This window comes from Ranitomeya variabilis, chromosome 2 (genome assembly GCF_051348905.1).
Source record: "Ranitomeya variabilis isolate aRanVar5 chromosome 2, aRanVar5.hap1, whole genome shotgun sequence".
Classification (NCBI taxonomy): Eukaryota; Metazoa; Chordata; class Amphibia; order Anura; family Dendrobatidae; genus Ranitomeya; species Ranitomeya variabilis.
The window spans coordinates 491,863,184-491,889,827 of NC_135233.1; the positions used below are offsets into that span (position 1 = coordinate 491,863,184).

General features: G+C 42.5%; 1 protein-coding gene across 3 annotated transcripts in view; it reads left to right on the plus strand.

The window, feature by feature from the left end:
- Positions 1-26,644, plus strand: part of DAGLA (diacylglycerol lipase alpha) — a 55,256-nt gene that overhangs the window by 11,263 nt on the left and 17,349 nt on the right. The window contains exons 1-8 of one of the 3 annotated variants that reach the window (XM_077287945.1): positions 1,531-1,575; positions 17,030-17,167; positions 18,706-18,917; positions 19,006-19,107; positions 20,070-20,208; positions 20,297-20,384; positions 22,769-22,903; positions 26,525-26,602. In XM_077287945.1, the coding sequence (XP_077144060.1) occupies positions 17,073-17,167; positions 18,706-18,917; positions 19,006-19,107; positions 20,070-20,208; positions 20,297-20,384; positions 22,769-22,903; positions 26,525-26,602 (849 nt within the window). In that variant the 5' untranslated portion in view covers positions 1,531-1,575; positions 17,030-17,072. Of the gene's footprint in view, positions 1-1,530; positions 1,669-17,029; positions 17,168-18,705; positions 18,918-19,005; positions 19,108-20,069; positions 20,209-20,296; positions 20,385-22,768; positions 22,904-26,524; positions 26,603-26,644 lie in introns of those variants that run through there. The other 2 variants (XM_077287944.1, XM_077287943.1) reach the window with 2 other exon arrangements.

Sequence of the window (26,644 nt, forward strand, 5' to 3'; positions counted from 1 at the left end):
TATACGACTGTCAGAGGCTCGCCAGGCTAGACAAAGATGGAACAAGTGGTATTTTAACGCTTTTGCGCTTTTATTTTCCTGAGAGATAGGAAAACTCAAGCCATTACTTATCACTTAAAGGGAACCTGTCACCTGAATTTGGCGGGACCAGTTTTGGGTCATATGGGCGGGGTTTTCGGGTGTTTGATTCACCCTTTCCTTACCCGCTGGCTGCATGCTGGCTGCATGCTGGCCACAATATTGGATTGAAGTTCATTCTCTGTCCTCCGGAGTACATGCCTGCACAAGGCAATCTTGCCTTACGCAGGCGTGTACTATGGAGGACAGAGAATGAACTTCAGTCCAATATTGCAGCCAGCATGCAGCCAGCGGGTAAGGAAAGGGTGAATCAAACACCCAAAAACCCCGCCCATATGACCCAAAACTGGTCCCGCCAAATTCAGGTGACAGGTTCCCTTTAATTCCCATTTTGAAACAATATGGGATTTTTTCTTTCTTCCTATAACCTACATAGACTTTGCATGTAGCGAGACCAAGAAAAACGAGAGATAAAGGGCTGCCGGGAATTTCTGGCACGGCTTATCTCCTGTATTAAAACAACATGAATGTATGAGTGCGTTCACACATGCACTTTCGGTCTGAATGTTGTTTGTCTGGTAAACGGACCGCTCATGGACCTATGTTAATCAATATGATCGTTCACATGAATGTTTTTCCACATGAACCAACGGTCTGCTTGAAAAATATTGCAGCATCCTACGGTCTTATCCATTTTTTTTCGGGTGATGTCTAATTGTCTATATATCTAAGAGGACGTTTAAAAAAAAAATAAAAAAAATTACTAACATGGAAAATGGTGTTTGGTCTTTATAGCTTTTTAATTATTCATGTATGAAAGCTGATTCCTTACAGATCACAATGCAGATGGAAAATCATTTATTTTAAGGTATATTATATTTTATTTCATTTATTTTAATATATTTTATTTGATTAAATATTGATTGTTTTTCATGCACTGATGTGAACTTTATAACTTTAGATGTAGCTAGAATGGTGCGAATTAAAGAATTTTTGGGTCTGATAAAACTGTCAGTCACTAAAATTAGGTAATCCTGGTAGTAAATCTCTGGATGGAGATATTTATGAGTTTGATGGGTAAGTGTGACAGCAGAGGGGGCAGAAGTTGTTTCTAAAGAGGGTTAAATATTCTCATATTGATCCCTGTGTTTTTGGGAGATAAGTGGCAGCTGAGATCCCAGGCAGCTGCTCTTCTCCCATATTGAAAAAGCTGTATTATGGCAGCTAGTAAAATGCGTTTGAGACAGATGTAATCATGATGTCCAGATCAGACTAAATAAAAAATCTAGAGGAAATCTAGGGCTGGCTATAGGGGACTATCAGAAAAGGGGGAGCCAGGAAATGGTTAAACAGCTGTAGAAAGCGAGGGCATGGGGCATTTTGCTTATTTCCACCTGCTACACCAGGCAAAGATCAAATGGTCAATATTGATTTAAAAGTCAATAGTCCAGACAGAGGAGACGGAGAGCACAGCGCGGGCACATGAGACCGGAGCAGGTACTGCACTGACACTATGCAGGGAGGAGACAGATATCGGGTCATTTATCAGGGGCTTCCTGGCTGGAAATACATTTCGACAGGATATTGCAGGTATTGAGCAGATTCGTAATCATGAGTACCCCTGTATTCATGCCTGCACTCAAAATCCAGAATATCAAGGATTGACATAATTAACCCTTCTACTACCTCCCCATATCTCACACAGATTGGGGAAGCTAAGGGTTTTTGTTTGGAGGGGTCTACATTATGCAGAGCTTCTTTCTCTGGGAAAAAGCAGATAGACGGTGGTCAATAGGGAATTTCTCATCGTGACAAACAAAATAATGCCTCTGCCGCATCAGGAAAAAAAATCAATTTAGGCTCATTTACCCAAGCCCCTTTTGTAAGGCAAAGAAAATCGGATGACGACTGCCACAGGCTCGCTCTCTAATGTGAGGATCCCCCACCAGCACCCCATGTCTAAGCTATCTGGGCAGTGGCACCCTATGACTATGACAGTGTGTCATGTAAGAAAAGCCAGCTTCTTATTCAGACGTCTTTAAATATGTGGCTTGTGAGCCGAGTACAAAGTTCCAGCGAGCAGGTTATGTAACGGGAACAGTAAACAGGACAGACTCTACACGTCCTGGAATAAAGTGATGTTTGTGGGATTTCTTCTACTGGCTCCAGCAGTAAGGGGTTAAATTTTAAGAACTGATTACGGTGTATTTGGGCTGGATTGTTACCATGGATGTCAGATTGTAGTCTTCTGGTGAACACTAATCTGAAGGGAAACCCTAATTAGTGCAATAGTGGGACTTCTATTAACGTACATCCCTTTAGTGTAAATTATAAACTTGGATCAGTATTCAAAAAATGATGGGAAATCCATGAGTCAGATCCTGCCTGAAAGGGGGTGACTCACACAACCAATCTGTATGCCCTCGTATGGACATCTCGCCTTGAGCCAGAGCAAATGCTACGAATTAAGGTTTTGTTCAGACTGTACGTTTGGTAAATGCACTGGGTAATGCTCCTGACACATATACCAAGGGGTCAGGTCTACTGTGCGTTTTTTGTTTTTTTTCTATTAGACGGGTGGCCTATGGATGAAGCATGTAGTAGCATGTCACTTTTACTATTTAGTGCTATTTGTTCAAAAGATACATTGAGAAATCTGGAACTTCGGTCAAATGTATTATAAGGGCTTGTTCAGACTTGACGGCTGTACTGTGAAATATCTGCCAGTAAAATTAAAGGGATATTTTCTCTACCCGCTAATTTTTTTTTCGGGCCAGAAATTGACCTGCTATGCATATTTTAGCAATCCACATGTCAATTTTGCTTGTGCATTTATTGGTATGTTTTTCGTGGAATTTGATCATAGATATGTAAATAGTAGCTACACTTTTACTGTTGACTTATGAAAATCAATTGTAAAAGTGAAGATAAGGAAATTTAATCATTACTCTCTTCCCCCTATTTTAGTCACTTTTTTGCCTCCTGCATTGATCATTTGCTGTAAAGATAAAAAAAAAAAAAAAGTTCAAATCTGTCTACAAATCTGTCTGCAGTGAGAGGTCAAATGACTCCTGCTGCCAATAGAAGTCTTTTGAAAGAGGAATGAGAGAAGCTGTAGAAAAGCAAAAGCAGGAAGATACAAGAAGAAGGGCTTCTTGATGAGTGGAAAATCTGCTAAAATTCAGGATGCGAATCACATAGCAATCAGAATAAGTGATATTCCCCATGTACATGCAGGATGTCTTATTCTAAAGTCACCTGAAATGACAATTTGCGTTATAAATCTGCAGAAAAATCCGGTCTTGTGGCCACGTTCCGTTCCATGTGGCCACTACAGCTAATTGGAGGTTGTTGTGGTCTCATGGAGTGAAATATCACCGCAGGGGGCTGAGATGTGCAGAGTCTTGTATGGAAGATCTGAAATCAGAAGTTTCAAACTAACATACAGAAATTAAAAATGATAGATTTGGGGGGCTCTCAAATAAGAAAGCTTACTGATGACAGAAAAGAACCCTCTCTTGTGAAAATTACTAATCTTTATTCAATACCATGGTAAGAAAATCTGTATTAAACCTCACTCTTTACAATGCAAAGAGACAAATAATCATCATTGAGTAAAATTGATATTATAGGGAATCTATCAGTAGAATCAACCCTCCTAAGCTGGCTATAAGGGCATGAAGCTCATAGAAAGCTGAATAAAATGACACCTTGATATCTGTGATCCGATGGCTTATTCCAGAGAAATCCACATTTTTCTTAATATGTAAATGAGCTGTTAAGATCTATGGGCCGACATAGATCTCCCTGAGAATCTGCCTCCAGTGCTTATCTTAATTGAAAGGTGGAGTTACCAGTGTGAGACATGTAGATCAGGAGAGCAGACTGTCAGTCATTACTGGTCTCACACTGGTAACTCCCACTTTCATTTATTATAATTAGTGATGAGTGAATATACTCGTTACTCAAGATTTCTCGAGCACGCTCGGGTGGCCTCCGAGTATTTTACAGTGCTCGGAGATTTAGTTTTCATTGCCGCAGCTGAATGATTTACATCTGTTAGCCAGCATAAGTACATGTGGGGGTTGGCTGGTTGCTAGGGAATCCCCACATGTACTTATGTGCTGGCTAACAGATGTAAATCGTTCAGCTGCGGCAATAAAAACTAAATCTCCGAGCACTAAAAAATACTTGGAGGTCACCCGAGCGTGCTCGAGAAATCTCGAGTAACGAGTATATTCGCTCATCACTAATAATAACCTCTGGAGGCAGATTCTCGGGGAGATCTATGTCAGGCCCATAGATCTTAACAGCTCATTCACATGTTAAGAAATTATGGATTTCTCCAGAATAAGACATTGGATCACAGATCTGAAGGTATTATGTTATTCTGCCTCCTATGATATATATATATATATATATATATATATATATATATATATATATATATATATATATATATATATATATATATATATATATATATATATATATATATATATATATATATATATATATATATATATATATATATATATATATATATATATACACACACACTCACCGGCCACTTTATTAGGTACACCTGTCCAACTTCTTGTTAACACTTAATTTCTAATCAGCCAATCACATGGCGGCAACTCAGTGCATTTAGGCATGTAGACATGGTAAAGACAATCTCCTGCAGTTCAAACCGAGCATCAGTATGGGGAAGAAAGGTGATTTGAGTGCCTTTGAACGTGGCATGGTTGTTGGTGCCAGAAGGGCTGGTCTGAGTATTTCAGAAACTGCTGATCTACTGGGATTTTCACGCACAACCATCTCTAGGGTTTACAGAGAATGGTCCGAAAAAGAAAAAAAATCCAGTGAGCGGCAGTTCTGTGGGCGGAAATGCCTTGTTGATGCCAGAGGTCAGAGGAGAATGGGCAGACTGGTTCGAGCTGATAGAAAGGCAACAGTGACTCAAATCGCCACCCGTTACAACCAAGGTAGGCCTAAGAGCATCTCTGAACGCACAGTGCGTCGAACTTTGAGGCAGATGGGCTACAGCAGCAGAAGGCCACACCGGGTACCACTCCTTTCAGCTAAGAACAGGAAACTGAGGCTACAATTTGTACAAGCTCATCGAAATTGGACAGTAGAAGATTGGAAAAACGTTGCTTGGTCTGATGAGTCTCGATTTCTGCTGCGACATTCGGATGGTAGGGTCAGAATTTGGCGTAAACAACATGAAAGCATGGATCCATCCTGCCTTGTATGGAGCATCTTTGGGATGTGCAGCCGACAAATCTGCGGCAACTGTGTGATGCCATCATGTCAATATGGACCAAAATCCCTGAGGAATGCTTCCAGCACCTTGTTGAATCTATGCCACGAAGAATTGAGGCAGTTCTGAAGGCAAAAGGGGGTCCAACCCGTTACTAGCATGGTGTACCTAATAAAGTGGCCGGTGAGTGTGTATATATATATATATATTGTCTAAGGGGTACTTCCATCTGTTTGTCTGTAGCTTCCGTATGTCGCGGAAATCCCGGGTCGCTGATTGGTCGCGCCCGGCGAAACAGCGATATTGGGGCGGGATTTAAACACCGCTTCACTTTTTACTATTGATGCTGCCTATGCAGCATCAATACTAAAAACATATAATGTTAAAAATAATAATAAAAAACCCCAAAAACATTATATTCTCACCTTCCGGCGTCCGCGGCAGCCTTTCCCACTCCTCGCGATGCTCCGGTCCCAAGAATGCCTTGCGGCAATGACTCGAGATCACGACGTAGCGATCTCGCGAGACCGCTACATCATCAAGGGTTATTGCCGCAAGGCATTACTGGGAACGGAGCGTCACGAGGAGCATCGCTAAACGCCTGGGCTGGATCCGGGGGCCGCCGAAAGGTGAGTATATAACTATTTTTTTTATTTTAATTAGTTTTTTTTACAGGGATATGGTGCCCACATTGCTATATACTGCGTGGCCTGTTATATACTGCGTGGGCTGTGTTATATACTATGTCACTGTGCTAGATACTACGTGGCCTGTGTTATATACTGCGTGGGCTGTGTTATATACTACGTCGCTGTGCTATATACTACGTGGGCTGGGTTATATACTACGTGGCCTGTGTTATATACTACATTGCTGTGCTATATACTACGTGGGCTGGGTTATATACTACGTGGGCGTGGGCTGTGCTATTTCCTACGTGGGCTGTGTTATATACTACGTCGGCTGTGTTATATACTACGCGGGCTGTGTTGAATACTGTGTGGCTGTGCAATATACTGCGTGGGCTGTGTTATATACTGCGTGGGCTGTGTTATATACTGCGTGGGCTGTGTTATATACTGCGTGGGCTGTGTTATATACTGCGTGGGCTGTGTTATATACTGCGTGGGCTGTGTTATATACTGCGTGGGCTGTGTTATATACTGCGTGGGCTGTGTTATATACTGCGTGGGCTGTGTTATATACTGCGTGGGCTGTGTTATATACTGCGTGGGCTGTGTTATATACTGCGTGGGCTGTGTTATATACTACGTGGCTGTGCTGTATACTTTGTGGCTGTGCTGTATACTACGTGGCTGTGCTATATACTTTGTGGCTGAGCTATATACTGCGTGGCTGAGCTATATACTACGTGGCTGAGCTATATACTACGTGGCTGAGCTATATACTACGTGGCTGAGCTATATACTACGTGGCTGAGCTATATACTACGTGGCTGAGCTATATACTACGTGGCTGAGCTATATACTACGTGGGCTGTGCTGTATACTACGTGGGCTGTGCTGTATACTACGTGGGCTGTGCTGTATACTATGTGGGCTGTGCTATATACTACGTAGCTGTGCTATTTACTACGTGACTGTGTTGTATACTACGTCAGCTGTGAGACTCTTTCGTCCGGGGACCTCAAAAACCTGGAGCTGGCCCTGGCTTCACTGATTAGTTGCGCCCGGCCACGAACAATCAGCGACAGACGCAGTCTGGCCGCGAATTGGCGCAGGATTTGAACCACGCTTCGCTGATTGGTCGCGCCTGGCCGTCCGAATCCTGTGTATTCATTGCATTATTCTGTAATCTTCGTAAATAAACTACATACATATTCTAGAATACCCGATGCGTTAGAATTGGGCCACCATCTAGTGCCCATATAGATGGCTTAGCAAGGTTGATCCTACTGAAAGATTCCCTTTTAATTAATAATATCCTAAGGTTTGCATTACCTTCCGTTATTAAACCGTGTGTGTCCTGTCAGTATAAAAAATCCAAGTCTCAAATATCAAAATGTTACAGCATCTGAAATCAAAAACACTCTAGAAAATAGTGGTATCAACACTCAATTTGTTACTGAAGCTCAAGAGTCAATTCATAATACAGACGTAGAAGAGTATTAGTGCTAAATCTGTGCTTCAGACGAGGCCATACATTATGTGCCTCCTACTAATATATCCATCAGGAATAAATTACTGCCCCTAATATTTCCGAATTGATTCATTACCTATCGCAGCGGTTAGTGCCCTTTGATAATGATATTTGCTTACTGATAACTCTCCACAAGGTCTCCTAGTAATACAGGTAAGAAACAATCCATAAGACAAGGATGTATATAACTGAAGAAGCTCCAGACGTGCGTCCAGCGGGACTGACAAGTGTCCCATTTACTCCACTCATCAGACGGATGGGTTATTATGGCAGTCTATGATCTGCAGGGATGTTGAAAAGATGATTGCTATGATTTCATGGATTTTTTTTTTTTTTTTTTTAAACTGTTTTACCATGGATTTATTAGGGAACCTCATCATAGGGGACCACCCTCCTTGAGTGGTAGGAAATCTATTAGGGAATATTAAGGGCCGTCATGTGTTCCCAACAGTTACCGTATATACTTGAGTATAAACCGAGATTTTCAGCCCATTTTTGGAGGCTGAAAGTGCCCCTCTCGGCTTATACTCGAGTCATTGTCCCAGGGGGGCACCGGGGGAGGGGGAGCAGCAGCTGTCACATACTCACCTGCTCCTGGCGCGGTCCCTGCATCTCCGATGGTCTCCACGCGCCGACAGTTCTTCCTGTGTTCAGCAGTCACATGGTACCGCTCATTAAAGTAATGAATATGGACGTGACTCCACTCCACTCATTACTGTAATGAGCTCTGTCTTCCGCGACCTCTGGCTGTGACGTTCAGGTCAGAGGGTGCGATGACGTGTTTAGTGTGCGCGCCGCCCTCTGCCTGAACAGTCACTGCAAAGGACGTGGAAGACATAGCTGCACCCGTCGGTGGAACGGGGAGAGGTGAATATCGCAAGTGCCGAGGGCCTGAGCGACGAGAGGTGACTGTCTTTTTTTTTTTCTAATCGCAGCAACAGCATATGGGGCAAATGTTTCTATGGAGCATCTTATGGGGCCATAATCAACCTTTGTGCAGCATTATATGGGGCAAATGTTTCTATGGAGCATCTTATGGGGCTATTATTAACCTTTATGCAGCATTGTATGGGGCAAATGTTTATATGGAGCATCTTATGGGGCCATAATCAACCTTTATGCAGCATTGTATGGGGCAAATGTTTCTAAGAAGCATCTTATGGGACCATTATTAACCTTTATGGCAGCACGGTGGCGCAGTGGTTAGCACAGCAGCCTTGCAGCGCTGGAGTCCTGGGTTCAAACCCCACCAAGGACAACATCTGCAAAGAGTTTGTATGTTCTCTCCGTATTTGCGTGGGTTTCCTTCGGGTACTCCGGTTTCCCCCCACATTCCAAAGACATACTGATAGGGAATTTATATTGTGAGCCCCATCGGGGACAGTGATGATAATGTGTGCAAACTGTAAAGTGCTGCGGAATATGTTAGCGCTATATAAAAAAAATAAAGATTATTATTATTTATGCAGCATTATATGGGGCATATTTTAATATGGAGCATCTTATGGGGCCCATCATAAACTGTATGGAGTATTATATGGGGCATATTTTGTATGGAGCATCTTATGGGGCCCATCATGAACTTTATGGAGCATTATATGGGGCTTCTGATTCAATATGGATATTCAAAAACATTTAACCTACTTTCAATTAATTTTACTTTTATTGGTACCTATTTTTATTTTTGAAACTTACCGGTAGCTGCTGCATTTCCCTAGGCTTATACTCGAGTCATTAAGTTTTCCCAGTTTTTTGTGGCAAAATTAGGGGTCTTGGCCTATACTCGGGTCGGCTTATGCTCGAGTATATACGGTATATTAGGTGGCACATACAGTATAATATTGACGTAGGACTAATGTGCAGATAAGTCTGGTGTTTTATGATTTGACACTTGTTCTGCAGTTTCCCATTGGGATTTGGTACAGATAACCTCTGATATATTTTTGATTATGGATATGTAACATTTTGAGTAGAGAAACGCATCTTTAGACCATCTGGACCATCTGTAACGTTAACGGGGGGGGGGAGAGTTCTTTTCTGTTGTCTGTAAGCCCTGAAATCTCCAGCAGAGGTAACTATTTCGGCACAATTTTGCAGATACTTGCTGTTTTCCTCTGTGATGTGTACACATCAAATTGGCAATGTGTGAATATACGCCAAAGAGTCCCATCCATGTATTTATATGAAGGGGGAAATATTTGGCTACAAAAACCTTCCCTAAGAGAAATCGTCTGATTGTCATGGTGTCCTTGGTCTTGGCCTTTTGCATTGATTATCTTGTCATCTCCAAAGCTGTCTTTAGAGAATGTCTATGGTTGCATCCATATCGGGCTGTATCCATACGGCATTTGCAGTGTCCACCAAAGATGCACTCATGGAGAATTACTTGCCAATCCATACCTCTGATATTTACCCCCTGCATGAATATCGGTGTATAGAATACTCTATACAATAAACCAACATTACCAGTCTGATGAAACAGCATTCTTTTGTCCTCCGCCTGGTGAATGGAAATCTATAGATATATTTGACTAGAGTTGGTGCAAATAGATTTGCAGCACTTTGTTCTATCGGCCACATCGGTAATCTGTGCCCATCGGACAGGAGCCTTGAGAACCACCTCCTACATCACAGCATCTGCGGCGCTTCTTTTAATCAGCTGGCCTGGCCAAATTTCTTGCGACAGCACAAGGATGGCTAACAGAAAAAAAATAACCCATGGATGCCTGATGTTGGTGGCAGTTTTTAGGGCTCCTTTCTGATGGCCACACATTACTGATGCAGCTGACGGACTGGGTCCTGCAATCAATTTGCACCAACTCTCCACTCTCCCCAACCAGAACAAAAATAGTTTCTTCACTCCTTTCCCCTAGATAGTGAGTTGTGGTAAAACCAGGGCTCTGGAGTTGGTAAGCCAAACCTCCTACTCCTACTTCTCAATTTCCCTGACCCCAAATCCACAGCACCGGTCAGTACTTAGGCTACGTTCACATTTGCGTTGTTGGGCGCATGTACACAACGCAGCGTTTTGCGACGCATGCGTTGTCATAAGATAGTAAAGATCAGGAATTTCGGCGCAGGGAAAATTACAACGCATACCGGCGCATGTCCATGCGCCCCCCATGTTAAAGATAGGGGCGCATGACGCATGCGTCGGTATCCGTCGACGACGCTGCGCCCAACAACGCAAATGTGAGCGTAGCCTAAGCATGTACATAAAGTGCAGCACAGATTCATCTCATCTACAACTCCACAGCACTGGTCACTACTGAGCATGTACACTACCGTTCCCTGAGAACTCATACTTTTATTAATCAAATGAGTTGCCAAATGAATTGAAAATCTAGTCCAGACACTGACAAGGTTTGAAAATAATTTATTTATTATTTATTTGAAATAATAATTTTCTCCTTCAAACTTTGCTTTCATCAAAGAATGCTCCCTTTGTAGCAATTCCAGCTTTACAGACCTTTGGCATTCTAGCAGTTAATTTGCTGAGGTAATCTGGAGAAATTTCACCCCATGCCTCCAGAAGCCTCTCCCACAAGTTGGGTTGGCTTGATGGGCACTTTTTGCATACCATTCTGTCAAGCTGCTCCCACAACAGCTCAGTGGGGTTGAGATCTGGTGACTGCGCTGGCCACTCAATTACAGATAGAATACCAGCTGCCTGCTTCTTCCCTAAATAGTTCTTGCATAATTTGGAGGTGTGCTTTGGGTCATTGTCCTGTTGTAGGATGAAATTGGCTCCAATCAAGTGCTGTCCACAGGGTATGGTATGGCATGGCGTTGCAAAATGGAGTGATAGCCTTCCCTATTCAAAATGCCTTTTAACTTCATCTCCCTTTTTTTACCAGCACCAAAGCAAACCCAGACCATCACATTACCTCCACCATGCTTGACAGATTGCGGCAGGCACTCTTCCAGCATCTTTTCAGTTGTTCTTCTGTGTGATCCAAACACCTCAAACTTGGATTCGTCTGTCCATAACACTTTTTTCCAATCTTCCTCTGTCCAATGTCTGTGTTCTTTTGCCCATATTAATCTTCTCCTTTTATTAGCCAGTCTCAGATATGGCTTTTTCTTTGCCACTCTGCCCTGAAGGCCAGCATCCCGGAGTCTCCTCTTCACAGTAGACGTTGACACTGGCGTTTTGCGTGTACTATTTAATGAAGCTGCCAGTTGAGGACCTGTGAGGCGTCGATTTCTGAAACTGCAGACTCTAATGTACTTGTCTTGTTGCTCAGTTGTGCAGTGGGGCCTCCCTCTACTCTTTCTACTCTGGTTAGAGCCTGTTTGTCCTCTCCTCTGAAGGGAGTAGCACACACCGTTGTAGGAAATCTTCATTTCTTGGCAATTTCTCGCATGGAATAGCCTTCATTTCTAAGAACAAGAATAGACTGTTGAGTTTCACATGAAAGTTCTTTTTTTCTTGCCATTTTGAGAGTTTAATGGAACCAACAAATGTAATGCTCCAGATTCTCAACTAGCTCAAAGGAAGGTCAGGTTTATAGGTTCTCTAATCAGCCCAACTGTTTTCAGCTGTGTTAACATACTCGCACAAGGGTTTTTTAGGGTAATCTAACCATCCATTAGCCTTCTTACACAGTTAGCAAACACAAAGTACCATAAGAACACTGGAGTGATGGTTGTTGGAAATGGGCCTCTATACACCTATGAAGATATTGCATTACAAACCAGACGTTTGCAGCTAGAATAGTCATTTACCACATTAACAGTGTATAGAGTGTATTTCTGAATAATTTAATGTTAGCTTCATTGGAAAAAACTGTGCTTTTCTTTAAAAAATAAGGAAATTTCTAAGTGACCCTAAACTTTTGAATGGTAGTATACATAAAGTGCAGCACAGATTCATCTCATCTACGACTCCACAGCCCGACCTCGCTACTTAGCATGTACAGAAAGTGCAGCACAGATTCATCTCATCTACGACTCCACAGCACTGTCTCACTACTGAGCATGTGCATAAAACGCAGCACATTCATCTCATTTAAAAGCTTAGATCAGGAACAGAACATACGTTTTATAACTTTCCCAAATTATTCTGAAAACATTTACAGCACATCCTGCACTGTACTACTGAACCCAATTTATTATATACTAGTTGAAGAGCCCAGCGTTGCCTGGGCATAGTAAATATCTGTGGTTAGTTATAGCACCTCACTTCTCTTATTTTCCCATCACGCCTCTCATTTAGCACCTCACTTCTCTCATTTTCCCATCACACCTCTCATTTTCCCCCTCACATCTTTCATTTTCTCCCTCACACCTCTTATTTTACCCCTCCTCTCATTCCCCCCTCACTCCTCTCATTCCCCCCTAATACTTGTCATTTCGACCTCACACTGTCATTTTCCGATCACTCCACTATTTTCCCTCATTCCTCTCATTTTCCAATCACACTTTTTCATTTTCACCTCACACCTCTCATTTTCACCTCACACCTCTCATTTTCCCCTCGGTATATACATGTTTGTCATCTCCGTTATATATAGTATACACCTGTATGTCATCTCCTGTATATAGTATATACCTGTATGTCATCTTCCCTGTATATAGTATATACCTGTATGTCATCTTCCCTGTATATAGTATATACCTGTATGTCATCTCCCCTGTAAATAGTATATACCTGTTGTATGTCATCTCCTCCTTATATTGTATATACCTATGTGTCATCTCCTCCTGTATATAGTATATACCTGTGTCATCTCCTCCTGTATATAGTATATACTTGTGTCATCTCCTCCTGTATATAGTATATACCTGTATGTCGTCTCCTCCTGTATATAGTATATATATGTGTCATCTCCTCTTATATACACTCACCGGCCACTTTATTAGGTACACCATGCTAGTAACGGGTTGGACCCCCTTTTGCCTTCAGAACTGCCTCAATTCTTCGTGGCATAGATTCAACAAGGTGCTGGAAGCATTCCTCAGAGATTTTGGTCCATATTGACATGATGGCATCACAGAGTTGCCGCAGATTTGTCGGCTGCACATCCCAAAGATGCTCCATACAAGGCAGGATGGATCCATGCTTTCATGTTGTTTACGCCAAATTCTGACCCTACCATCCGAATGTCGCAGCAGAAATCGAGACTCATCAGACCAAGCAACGTTTTTCCAATCTTCTACTGTCCAATTTCGATGAGCTTGTACAAATTGTAGCCTCAGTTTCCTGTTCTTAGCTGAAAGGAGTGGTACCCGGTGTGGTCTTCTGCTGCTGTAGCCCATCTGCCTCAAAGTTCGACGCACTGTGCGTTCAGAGATGCTCTTAGGCCTACCTTGGTTGTAATGGGTGGCGATTTGAGTCACTGTTGCCTTTCTATCAGCTCGAACCAGTCTGCCCATTCTCCTCTGACCTCTGGCATCAACAAGGCATTTCCGCCCACAGAACTGCCGCTCACTGGATTTTTTTTCTTTTTCGGACCATTCTCTGTAAACCCTAGAGATGGTTGTGCGTGAAAATCCCAGTAGATCAGCAGTTTCTGAAATACTCAGACCAGCCCTTCTGGCACCAACAACCATGCCACGTTCAAAGGCACTCAAATCACCTTTCTTCCCCATACTGATGCTCGGTTTGAACTGCAGGAGATTGTCTTGACCATGTCTACATGCCTAAATGCACTGAGTTGCCGCCATGTGATTGGCTGATTAGAAATTAAGTGATAACAAGAAGTTGGACAGGTGTACCTAATAAAGTGGCCGGTGAGTGTATAGTATATACCTGTATGTCGTCATCTCCTGTATATAGTATATACCTGTGTCATCTCCTCCTGTATATAGTATATACCTGTATGTCATCTCCACCTGTATATAGTATATACCTGTGTCATCTCCTCCTGTATATAGTATATACCTGTATGTCATCTCCTCTTATATATAGTATATACCTGTATGTCGTCATCTCCTCTTGTATATAGTATATACCTGTGTCATCTCCTGTATATAGTATATACCTGTATGTCATCTCCTGTATATAGTATATACCTGTAAGTCATCTCCTGTATATAGTATATACCTGTGTCATCTGCTCCTGTATATAGTATATACCTGTATATAGTATATACCTGTATGTCATCTCCCCTGTATGTAGTATGTACCTGCTGTATGTCATCTCCTCCTGTATATAGTATATACCTGTATGTCATCTCTTTTATATAGTATATACCTGTATGTCATCTCCACCTGTATATAGTATATACCTGTATGTCCTCTCCTGTATATAGTATATACCTGTAAGTCCTCTCCTCCTGTATATAGTATATACCTGTGTGTCATCTGCTCCTGTATATAGTATATACCTGTGTCATCTCCCCTGTATATAGTATGTACCTGTATGTCATCTCCTCCTGTATATAGTGTATACCTGTGTGTCATCTCCCCTGTATATAGAATGTACCTGTTTGTCATCTCTTCCTGTATATATCTGTGCGTCATCTCCTCCTGTATTAGACCTCGTTCACACCTTATTTGGTCAGTATTTTTACCTCAGTATTTGTAAGCTAAATTGGCAGCCTGATAAATCCCCATCCAACAGGAAGCCCTCCCCCCTGGCAGTATATATTAGCTCACACATACACATAATAGACAGGTGATGTGACTGACAGCTGCCGTATTTCCTATATGGTACATTTGTTGCTCTTGTAGTTTGTCTGCTTATTAATCAGATTTTTATTTTTGAAGGATAATACCAGACTTGTGTGTGTTTTAGGGCGAGTTTCATGTGTCAAGTTGTGTGTGTTGAGATGCGTGTGGCGACATGCATGTAGCGACTTTTGTGAGATGAGTTTTGTGTGGCGACATGCGTGTAGTATATTTTTGTGTGTCGAGTTGCATGTGACAGGTTAGTGTAGCAAGTTGTGTGCAGCAAGTTTTGCGTGTGGCGAGTTTTATGTGTGGTGCGCTTTGAGTATGTGCAAGTTTTGTGTGAGGCAACTTTTGCATGTGTTGCAACTTTCGTGCATGTGGCGTTGTGCATGAGTTTTGCACATGTGGCGAGTTTTGTATGAGCCTAGTTTTGCATGTGGCAAATTTTGCGCATGGCGAGTTTTGAGTGGCAACTTTTGTGTTTCGATTTTTATGTGGTGAGGTTGGTGTATGTGTGGTGAAATGTGTGCTGAGGGTGGTATATGTGTTTAAGCACGTGGTAGTGTGTGGCGCATTTTGTGTGTGTGTTCATATCCCCGTGTGTGGTGAGTATCCCATGTCGGGGCCCCACCTTAGCAACTGTACGGTATATACTCTTTGGCGCCATCACTCTCATTCTTTAAGTCCCCCTTGTTCACATCTAGCAGCTGTCAATTTGTCTCCAACACTTTTCCTTTCACTTTTTCCCCATTATGTAGGGGCCAAATTGTTTGGTGAATTGGAACACGCGGGGTTAAAATTTCGCCTCACAACATAGCCTATGACGCTCTCGGTGTCCAGACGTGTGACTGCAAAATTTTGTGGCTGTAGCTGCGACGGTGCAGATGCCAATCCCGGACACACACACACACACACACACACACACACACACACACACACACACACCGCTTTATATATTAGATTTTAGGAGTCGTTCCATTTTATACGTACTCCGACTCCACCAAAATAGACACAGATTCTGACTGCACAACTCCGACTCCACAGCCCTGGGAAAAACTGGCGGCAGCCTTCCCCAAATTAAGTAACATGTGAGCAGAACACAATTCTGGTAGCACATCTAATGTTTCTTATCTGTATAAGGAAGTGGGACACCCGCAGCGCTGTAGTGGCTTCTGGTTGAGGTTAGAGATACTGAGATAAGCTCTGTGGTGAACAGATAAGATCAAGACATGTAAATCATTAAGACAAATGGTAGAGAGGGAAAAAAAAGGAATAATACATGGGGCTGAAGCCCGGCAGGTGGATGTGAGACACGGGCCCTTGGGCAACAGGTGCTTCGACTTTACAAATAAGCCGAGGAGGGGATAGGAATGGATGATGGTGGGCGCTGATGTGAGTAGGAACAGAGGCCGCTTGTTATCCAGAGGACTTCACTGCACATTCACCATTGTTCTAGGCATGGCCTGGGGCGGCAGACGAAACCAGAGCCCAATACTTTCATTAGAATCTAAATGTATAGTCATATATGGTTATGAAAGGCCGGATTGTAAGCTCTGTGGAGAAGATGGTCGTTTTAGTGGTGATGTAATGTCTAATAGTAATGCAGTCCTGTAATATTCTACTACTTACATATCTGCTAGGCTCACAGGGAAGGTAAACGTGTCTCCTCTAACACTACGTGGACGGTCTCATTGGTTAGATCTTTACATCGGCTCATATCCTGATATGTGTAGTGTGCAATATTATAGGAGGAGGGACTTCCATTTGAGGCTCTAGGACCCCCTGCCAGCAACCCCTGTAGGGTTCCCCATGGTTGCCCCCTAGCTTGTATATTTTTGTATATTCAATAACATTGTAATTGCGATATTGCTTCCACTTACCATAGCGCTTTTTGTCCCTTTCCTACAGATGGTAAAGGCAGGCCGCGGTGACATAGTGTTTGCTGCTCACCATGCCGGGGATTGTCGTGTTTCGCCGGCGCTGGTCTGTGGGCAGCGATGATTTGGTATTACCGGGAATCTTCCTCTTTGTATTGCACACCACGTGGTGAGTAAGAAGGTTTATCATATAACCCTGATAATCTGTAGTTCTCCGGAGACAAGCCTGTTAATCTTTAGGCTGGAGAACGGATTGTGTAAAGTGACAGAGCTTTTCTCCTAAGCAGATAAGTCTACAGAAGATCACTAAACTGAAGCCAGCCATTGGTAGAAAGATCTGACCACGATATGATGACAAGTACAAAAATATATTTCTCATGATCAATCATTTTATCGTGGGAAATACTTGTATTGCCAGAAATGTTTATTCCCTGAACAATAATTTATTAAAGGCTATAATTGTATTGCTTAAATTAAATATAGATTTTTTTTTTTGTTCAATAATTTGGCTTCTACAGCTTGCATGTATTAAAGTACATTATGAACTGCTCTAAGCTGTTCAGTGTCAATCCCAACAGCTTGACTCGCTGATGGCTCAGTCTAATCACTATTCTGATTGGATTTAATTACAATTAAGCTTAGGGTGAGGTTCAGAATAAAAGAAGATAGGCTGGAGACTGAGCTTATAAGTAGCCAGGTATTGGGATTGACACCGCAATGTATTGTAATATATGCAAGCTTTAGTCTGCATTCACACGTAGCGGTCATGCTGCATCTTTTAAACACAGCAGCCCTTTGTCTCCGCGGTGGTTTTACTGTTTCCCTGCACAATCACTTAATCTTGCCGGGAAACGGCTATTTCACCTGCAAAACTCTTGTCCATTATGAATGGCCACTCTGCGTGTGAACGCAACCTGAGAAGCGAAACTATAGAGGTTGTTATGAAAACCAATTACGGAGATGGTTTTTCACATGATTCATTAAAAGGAAGTAGAAAAAAAAGGGTTGTAGCCTTTAAAGGAATTGTAAAACTTAAAAAATGTTCTGTGTTGTATCCACTGTTTAGTTGGTGGGGGTCTGGGTTCTGAGACCCCCACTATTCGATCAAAAAAAGGGCAGATACGCTGAAAGCCTCTTCAGCGGAAGCAATAGAAAGTCTGTGGGTCCGTACACTTCTCTGCCTGCTCTCCGAGGATTAGCCCAAGTGCTTGTATCTTTTCGTTATAGCAGTGGTTGAGGGTCTCAGGACAAGGACCTCCATCGACCAAAGCTACTATTCGGTGGCTAAAACTTACCAAAGCTGTTTTAAAAGTATCTCTGTGTGTGTCCCAATGACTGATGTCTAGTGGCTCCCGTCCATTTTCTCGAAACAGTCGAACTTTAAGTACGGAGGCCGGGCAGCATTGTGACGCCATTTACCTGTAGATTATCCCAATATCTGCAGGTTCGTAGCATTTATCGAGGTGACAGGTTTCCTTTAGACCACGTGCACATGATCAGTATTTGATCAGTGTTACATCAGTATTTGTAAGGAAAAATCAGGTGGAAAAGTGTAATAGATTAGAAACAAGTCACCACTTCTGTATTTATCACCCACTCCTGGTTTTGGCTTCCAAATACTGGTGTGAAATGCTGAACTTGTGAATATGGCCTTAAGCAGAGGTCATGAGTTGTGGCATTTTAATATACTACTATTGTCTCTCACAGGTTTGTTATCCTATCCGTGGTTCTCTTTGGACTGACCTATAACCCGAATGAGACATGTTCCCTGAATCTGGTGGATCACGGCCGCGGGTATCTGGGCATTTTGTTGAGTTGTATGATTGCAGAGGTGGCCATCATCTGGTTGAGCATGAGAGGGGGAATCCTGTACACAGAGCCTAGAGACTCCATGCAGTATGTTCTATACGTCCGGCTTGGTGAGTAAGAGTTACCAGCAACATTTCTCTTGGTATGCATGCGTAATGTGCAAATAATAATTTTTCCACGGTCTGCCATCCCTTGTAGCCATTCTGGTGATCGAGTTTATCTATGCCATTGTCGGTATTGTCTGGCTCGCTCAGTATTACACATCCTGCAATGATGTCACCGCGAAGAACGTTACACTGGGTAAGTGGAGGCAAAGCCTTTAACCCTGTAAGTAGTAAACTTATCTTGGCGTTCAGATCTGCAAACAATTTTTTTTATTCAGCAACAATAACATTAATTTCCAGTTGATAAGGCCTCATTTAGGGCTTGATCTTGCAGGAGGAGTTGTATTGTTTGATGGTTTTTATTTATTTTAATGGAGCCTGTTTTTACTTGTTCTTTTTTCTAAAAGTTTTTAATGTTTATTTGAACCATTTATGTAGTCCTTGTAGTTAATTCCACAAAGTGATCTGATAGCTGATGCTTTGATGTCGTTTTTATACCAGAGCAGTATCGTCGATCAGTATTAGAGCGCATACAGACGTCCAAGATCGGACCACTGATTTACTGCAGGTCTGTCGATTCGAGCATGACGGTCTCAAAGAAATATATGAAGTCGTCATGATCAAGTCTGAACAGCTGCTGCCAGTCCGTGCATTGTGGTCCGATCTTGGACCGATTTACATCTATGTCTGATTGTGCCCTTAAACTGTGAAACTACCTTTTAGGCCCTGGAAGCCTAGCTGTCAGTCATTGCCGGACTCCCACAGAGATCCCTTGGTGATCCCAACCAATGTATGACGTACATCAGGAAGCCATAAATGGGGTGGCCATATGATGGGGCTGGCTTACCTGATGAAACAAGTCAGGTAGCCACACACAGCATGGTTGATGTGATAACACAGGGAAGTTTGTCTTGTGCCGAGCACAAGCTGAAAGTGAATCTGCTGGGACAGGTGGCATCATCTTCAGTTTTGGGGCCCTTCTATTAAACATTTAGGGAGAATTATTTGTTCAAACTGGACATCCCAATGAACAGGTCACATGGGCACAACATGAAGAGTTTCTGAATGTAAAAGTGTGTATACCTGGAGACCTAACGCTCACCTATGAATGACTATTGTATTGCACTGATCCTTTCCTGTTCTTTGACCCCTGTACAGGGATGGTGGTTTGTAACTGGGTGGTCATACTCAGTGTCTGCATTACGGTTCTCTGTGTGTTTGACCCAACTGGAAGAACTTTTGTGAAGCTGCGTGCAACCAAAAGAAGACAAAGAAACCTGCGCACTTACAACTTGCGGTATAGGAACTTTCCTTCTTTCCGTTTTTCTAGCCCTCTGATGTTTTGTATTTCTCAGCTTCACCCTCTCCTTTTTTCATGGTTGTAGACACCGCCTAGAGGAAGGTCAGGCCAGCAGTTGGACTCGTCGTCTGAAAGTCTTTCTATGCTGCACTCGCACAAAGGACTCTCAGTCTGTAAGTAAACGCAATGGCCTCTCTTTAATTCCTCTGTCTGACAATCGGCACAAGGATGCCTAATACATTCTGTTGGTTGTAAGATATTTCATGGATTATCGATCAATGGGAATCTTACTCTCTGAATAACTTTCTCTACATATCTATGCCACCCATCTGCCAGTCTTCGGGTTTGTGCAGACGACCGTGTTTTCGGTTCGAGGGCGATCTAGCAAAATATTGGATTGCACTCAGACCAATGGTATTCTATGGGGTCGTGCACATGTCCAAATTTGTATTTTTTTCCTTAAGATAGAGAATGTCTGATTTTAAAAATCACAGCATGCACGATTAACATCTGATTTTCGTATCGCACTCAGCCATGCAAGTCAATGAGTCAGTGGAAAACAACGAACTGCACTCGGATAACTTTTTTGTTCCATCCTCTTCACATCGGAGTGTGGTTGGAGTGTGGTTGGAGTGTGGTTGGAGTGTGGTTGGAGTGTGGTTGGAGTGTGGTTGGAGTGTGGTTGGAGTGTGGTTGGAGTGTGGTTGGCCTGATTCTCTCGTATGATAGAAAACACAGTGGTGTGACCCTAGCCTTACAGGTAATTACTGTACAATATATATTGGCATGGGTCCGACGGTTGATACTAAAAGTTGTCATCTTTTCAGTGAATCGGCCATATTTTGATTCAACCAGATGACCCCTTTAAATGCAACTGGAGAATGCTGATGGGACTTTTTTCCTTTCTTCCTCTGTATTAGTGGGGTTCCAGATATCAAAGCCCCACCTTCTGGTTCTAATATGACATATCTTGGTGATATGCTAAAACATAAAATTTGGCTACAAACCAGTCCATTGTTTGGTCTTTTTTAATACTGTTTTGCATTGTACCTTTACGTGGTGAGACCTAGGCTTTATGCTTGGGTGGCTATTATTCATGCCCATGGACAGACCTGCTCTTCTGATTGCATATCGCTGTCATTTGTCAGGACTTGCGGTATTACTATCATTACTTGGTGCAGAGAACTATTTCCAGGGACCGTGGCTTGTCTTGGTCGTAGCTTAGGTCAGACATTAGCGCTGCTGATGGAGCTGAGATGTGAATGAAATGCTGGATGTCGTTATTTCTTGTAATCTGTTACAGCTTCATTTCTAATACAATTAGAGGAGCTTAGGAAGCATTACTGCTATAATTAACCCTTCTATAGCCCTCCAGGGAGCTTGCTCCGTCCTCCCACCTCTTCTCTACACGCGTAGATGCAGAAAGCTGTATAGAGCTGAGATTCGTTCTATATCGAGTGCAGCGCCTCCCATAGCAGAGCAGAGCTTTGTGTTGGCGTAAGGCATTGGACATACCATAGGCCATTGTGGCCCCTGCTTTTGGTGCCATTCAGGCTGACACCTTTCTCACTGTGGCATTGATTAGTCCTGTAATAAAATGTTACTATGCAGTAAATGTATAATGTCTCCTCTGTTTCGGGGAAACATCTGCATATAAGCAGTGCAGTGTTCGGTGGGTGGCGATGCATGTGGACCCTTCTGTCACCCTGGGATCAGATAAAAGGGCCAGAAATGTCTATAAAAATGGTGCCTCCCTCCTGTCCCTGTACAACACGCTAGGGCCCTGATTCATCATTGCCGCTGCGTCTGGTTTTTTGAGCTATTTTTGTTTTATATCCAATTAATCATTTTATTTTTGTGCCATTTTAAAAGGTTTTTTTGTTTGTTTTATGTTCACCTGTATTTTAAAACGTCGCATAATTTGGTGCAACTGTACTCCAACCTCTCTCCCCCAAGTGTTGCACTTTTTATTGTGACATTTCAAAAAGATGCAACTTTCGCTCAAAAAAGTTTCACAAATGGATAATTTTTAGAAAAGATGCCTTTTTTTTTTAAACTTTGTGCCTAATTCACGAATCGTACCCCAATTTGATGAATTTGAATATCATGGGACAAAAAAAGTGATTTAAAAAAAATCACTCGGGTAGCCCACCCATGCTGTATGCTATTGTTGTGTAGGAATTGTGTTCTCAGTCCTTATCACTGGACAGATAAAATGAATGCTGATTGATGATCTAATTGATGCTAATTTAATAACCGAACGCATATTGTGCCTATCGGGAGGCTTCCATACAAAGTATCCTCTCCACTGACTGATATCGTTGAAGAAGGGGAGGATCCGGTTATTGGAAAGTCAATGGCCAATCCTTTCGTTCTCCAGTATATAGTCCGCTGTCGTCGATAACGCAGGAATTCTAGTCCGAGCGTTCCTCTATATGGGGGAGAAAGCTGGTGGTTGAACGATATGTGTATGGGGGTCTTTGCAGTGGGCTATGAATGATCATTTGGGCTATCATCACCCCATGTCAAAAGTAATAAATTATACCCTCTCTTTCAGGATGCTTATTCAGAAATTGCCTATCTGTTTGCCGAGTTTTTCCGGGATCTGGATATTGTTCCTTCTGACATCATTGCTGGGTTAGTTTTGCTGCGCCAAAGACAGAGAGCAAAGCGTAACGCAGTGCTGGATGAGGTAAGATCCCTGTAGCCCTCAATCGCTGACAAGTATAGCAATCCTATAGACTGTGAGTGTAAGGGTATGTGTCCACGTTCAGGAAACGCTGCGTTTTTGACGCAGCGTTGAGCCGCAGCGTCAAAAACGCAGCGTCCAGATGTTACAGCATAGTGGAGGGGATTTAATGAAATCCCGTCTCCACTGTGGATTAAAAAACGCATGCGTTTTTCCCGCAAAAACGCACATGCGTTGCGTTTTTTCAGAACGCAGCATGTTGCTACAATGAGCAAAACACGCAGGAACACCGCAGGTGACCTGCCAGTGACCTCAGGTGCATTTTTGGTCAGGATTTTACCTGCATAAAATCCTGACCAAAGCCTGAAGCAAACCTGAACGTGGACACATACCCTTAAGATACAGCGTTTCACCCCTATGGAAGTCCATGGTCCGAGTACAGGATGTGAGGTCCGGACCGGCTGCTGGTCTCCTGACAACCTGAACAAACTATGAGGTTTATCTTGTGTGATACATGTGGGATTGGATGCCTTTCCTAAAGATTTATTTTGGGGAGGCTATCCTGGCCTCCAGAGGGCAGATCAGAAATTTCTGAAAACAAATTCCATCAATCTGAATAGAACTTATCCAAGTACACGTATATGATATATCTGCAATAATTCTGCCACATGGGAATAGCCCCTATTAAATGTATGTGCTAGATCTCTCCCTGGTATAGTGCTCCCTAACTGGCATCCTTATCTATTCAATTGTATGCACGGATCTGCTGTAACATAATCCTTATCAGATCAGTACATTTATGCGAAAAAAAAACATACATACAGTGGGTACAGAAAGTATTCAGACCCCTTTACATTTTTCACTCTTTGTTTTATTGCAGCCATTTGGTAAATTCAAAAAAGTTCATTTTTTTCTCACTAATGTACACTCTGCACCCCATCTAGACTGAAAAAAAAACAGAAATGTAGCCATTTTTGCAAATTTATTAAAAAGAGAAAAACTGAAATATCACATGGTCCTAAGTATTCAGACCCTTTGCTCATAATTGAGTAGAAGCACCTTTTGAGCTAGTACAGCCATGAGTCCTCTTGGAAATGATGCAACAAGTTTTTCATACCTGGATTTGGGGATTCTCTGCCATTCGTCCTTGCAGATCCTCTCCAGTTCCGTCAGGTTGGATGGTGAACGTTGGTGGACAGCCACTTTCAGGTCTCTCCAGAGATGCTCAATTGGGTTTAGGTCAGGACTCTGGCTGGGCCAGTCAAGAATGGTCACAGAGTTGTTCTGAAGCCACTCCTTTGTTATTTTAGCTATGTGCTTAGGGTCATTGTCTTGTTGGAAGGTGAACCTTCAGCCAAGTCTGAGGTCCAGAGCACTCTGGAAGACGTTTTCATCCAGGATATCTCTGTACTTGGCCGCATTCATGTTTCCTTCAATGACAGTCATCCTGTCCCTGCAGCTGAAAAACACCCTCATAGCATGATGCTGCCACCACCATGTTTCACTGTTGGGATTGTATTGGGCAGGTGATGAGCAGTGCCTGGTTTTCTCCATACATACCGCTTAGAATTATCACCAAAAAGGTCTATCTTGGTCTCATCAGACCAGAGAATCTTATTTCTCATAGTCTGGGAGTCCTTCATGTGTTTTTTAGCAAACTCTATGCAGGCTTTCATATGTCTTCCACTGAGGAGAGGCTTCCGTCGGGCCACTCTGCCATAAAGGCCCGACTGGTGGAGGGCTGCAATAATAGTTGACTTTGTGGAACTTTCTCTCATCTCCCTACTGCATCTCTGGAGCTCAGCTCAGCCACAGTGATCTTGTGGTTCTTCTTTACCTCTCACCAAGGCTCTTCTCCCACGATTGCTCAGTTTGGCTGGACGGCCAGGTCTAGGAAGACTTCTGGTGGTCCCAAACTTCTTCCATTTAAGGATTATAGAGGCCATTGTGCTCTTAGGAACCCTGAGTACTGCAGAAATTCTGTTGTAACCTTGGCCAGATCTGTGCCTTGCCACAATTCTGTGTCTGAGCTCCTTGGCCAGTTCCTTTGACCTCATGATTTTCATTTGGTCTGACATGCACTGTGAGCTGTGAGGTCTTAGGCTTCTTTCACACTTCCTTCGGTACGGGGCTGTCACGAAGAGTCAGTGCGACGTACCGACGGAAGTGTTTTCTTTCACATTTCCGTCTGCGTTGCTCAGCAGGAAAGATCGTGAGAGCGATATTTCCTGCTGGGCATGCGCAGTGTGAAACACTGGATGCGACGTATGGAAAAATGTTCCCTTGAACGTTTTTCTGAGACGACGGGCCGCCAAAACCCGACTCATCCAGTGCACGACGGACGCGACGAGTGGTCATATGTCACGATCCGTTGGCAATACAAGTCTATGGGAAAAAAACGCATCCTGCGTGCAAATTTGCAGGATGCGTTTTTTTTTACCAAAACGACGCATTGTGACGGATCCAAATAAATGGAAATGTGAAAGTAGCCTTATATAGACAGGTGTGCACCTTTCCAAATCTATCAGTTTAATTATACACAGCTGGACTCCAATGAAGGAGTAGAACCATCTCAAGGAGGATCACAAGGAAATGGACAGCATGTGACTAAAATATGAGTGTCTGAGCAAAGGGTCTGAATACTTATGGCCATGTGATATTTCAGTTTTTCTTTTTTAATACATTTGCAAAAATTTCTACATTTCTGTTTTTTTTTAGTCAAGATGGGGTGCAGAGTGTACATTAATGAGGAAAAAAAAAGAACTTTTTTTTTAATTTACCAAATGGCTTCAATCAAAGAGTGAAAAATGTAAAGGGGTCCGAATGCTTTCCGTACCCACTATATATATATATATATATATATATATATATATATATATATATATATATATATATATATATATATATATATATATATATATATATATATATATATATATATACACACACACACATACACACACACGCGCACACACACGCACACACACACGCACACACACACGCACACACACACGCACACACACAGTCTCCAAATTACTGAATAAGCATGTACCTTATTTGCCATGAATGTGTATTTTAACCCCTTAAAGGTTAAAACATAGTAGTTAGGTGATTATAACATTTATGGGGATAATAAATAAAAAGTGAAAGAAATAACAACTTTCTAGCAGCAAAGGAGTAAGGCCGGGTTCACGATGCTTTTTACCGTCATGTCTGTGACTACGTCTAAACCTTGGAGACCAGGATTGGCACCTTTTGTGATTACAGGACTGTTGACTGTAATGATGCAAACAAAGTCGCTGTGTTCTCTATCATATATAGTTTTCAACAATATCCTCATATTTCAGGTGGGCACCAATATGGCCGCCTGAAATAGGCAGATATGGTTGAAAATGTTGTCTGACAGAGCACACAGTTACTCCGCCTGCATCATTACAGTCAATGGCTCCATCAGCACACGCACCAAATCCTCTTTCCCATGCTTTCAGATATAAGCCCTTGAGAAAGCCACTGTGAGGGTGAAACTCGATGTAAACCCATCGTGAATTTGATTTTCATTAAAGTCTTTATTTTGTACTGAGAAATAAAATTTGCTTTAATTTTCTCTCTATCTTCTACTTTAAGGCTAATAATGATATATTGGCTTTCTTGTCTGGCATGCCAGTCACCAGAAAAACAAAATATCTGGACCTGAAAAATACTGTGAGTATTGGAGATTCCCCATCTCTCTGTACCACTAATGCT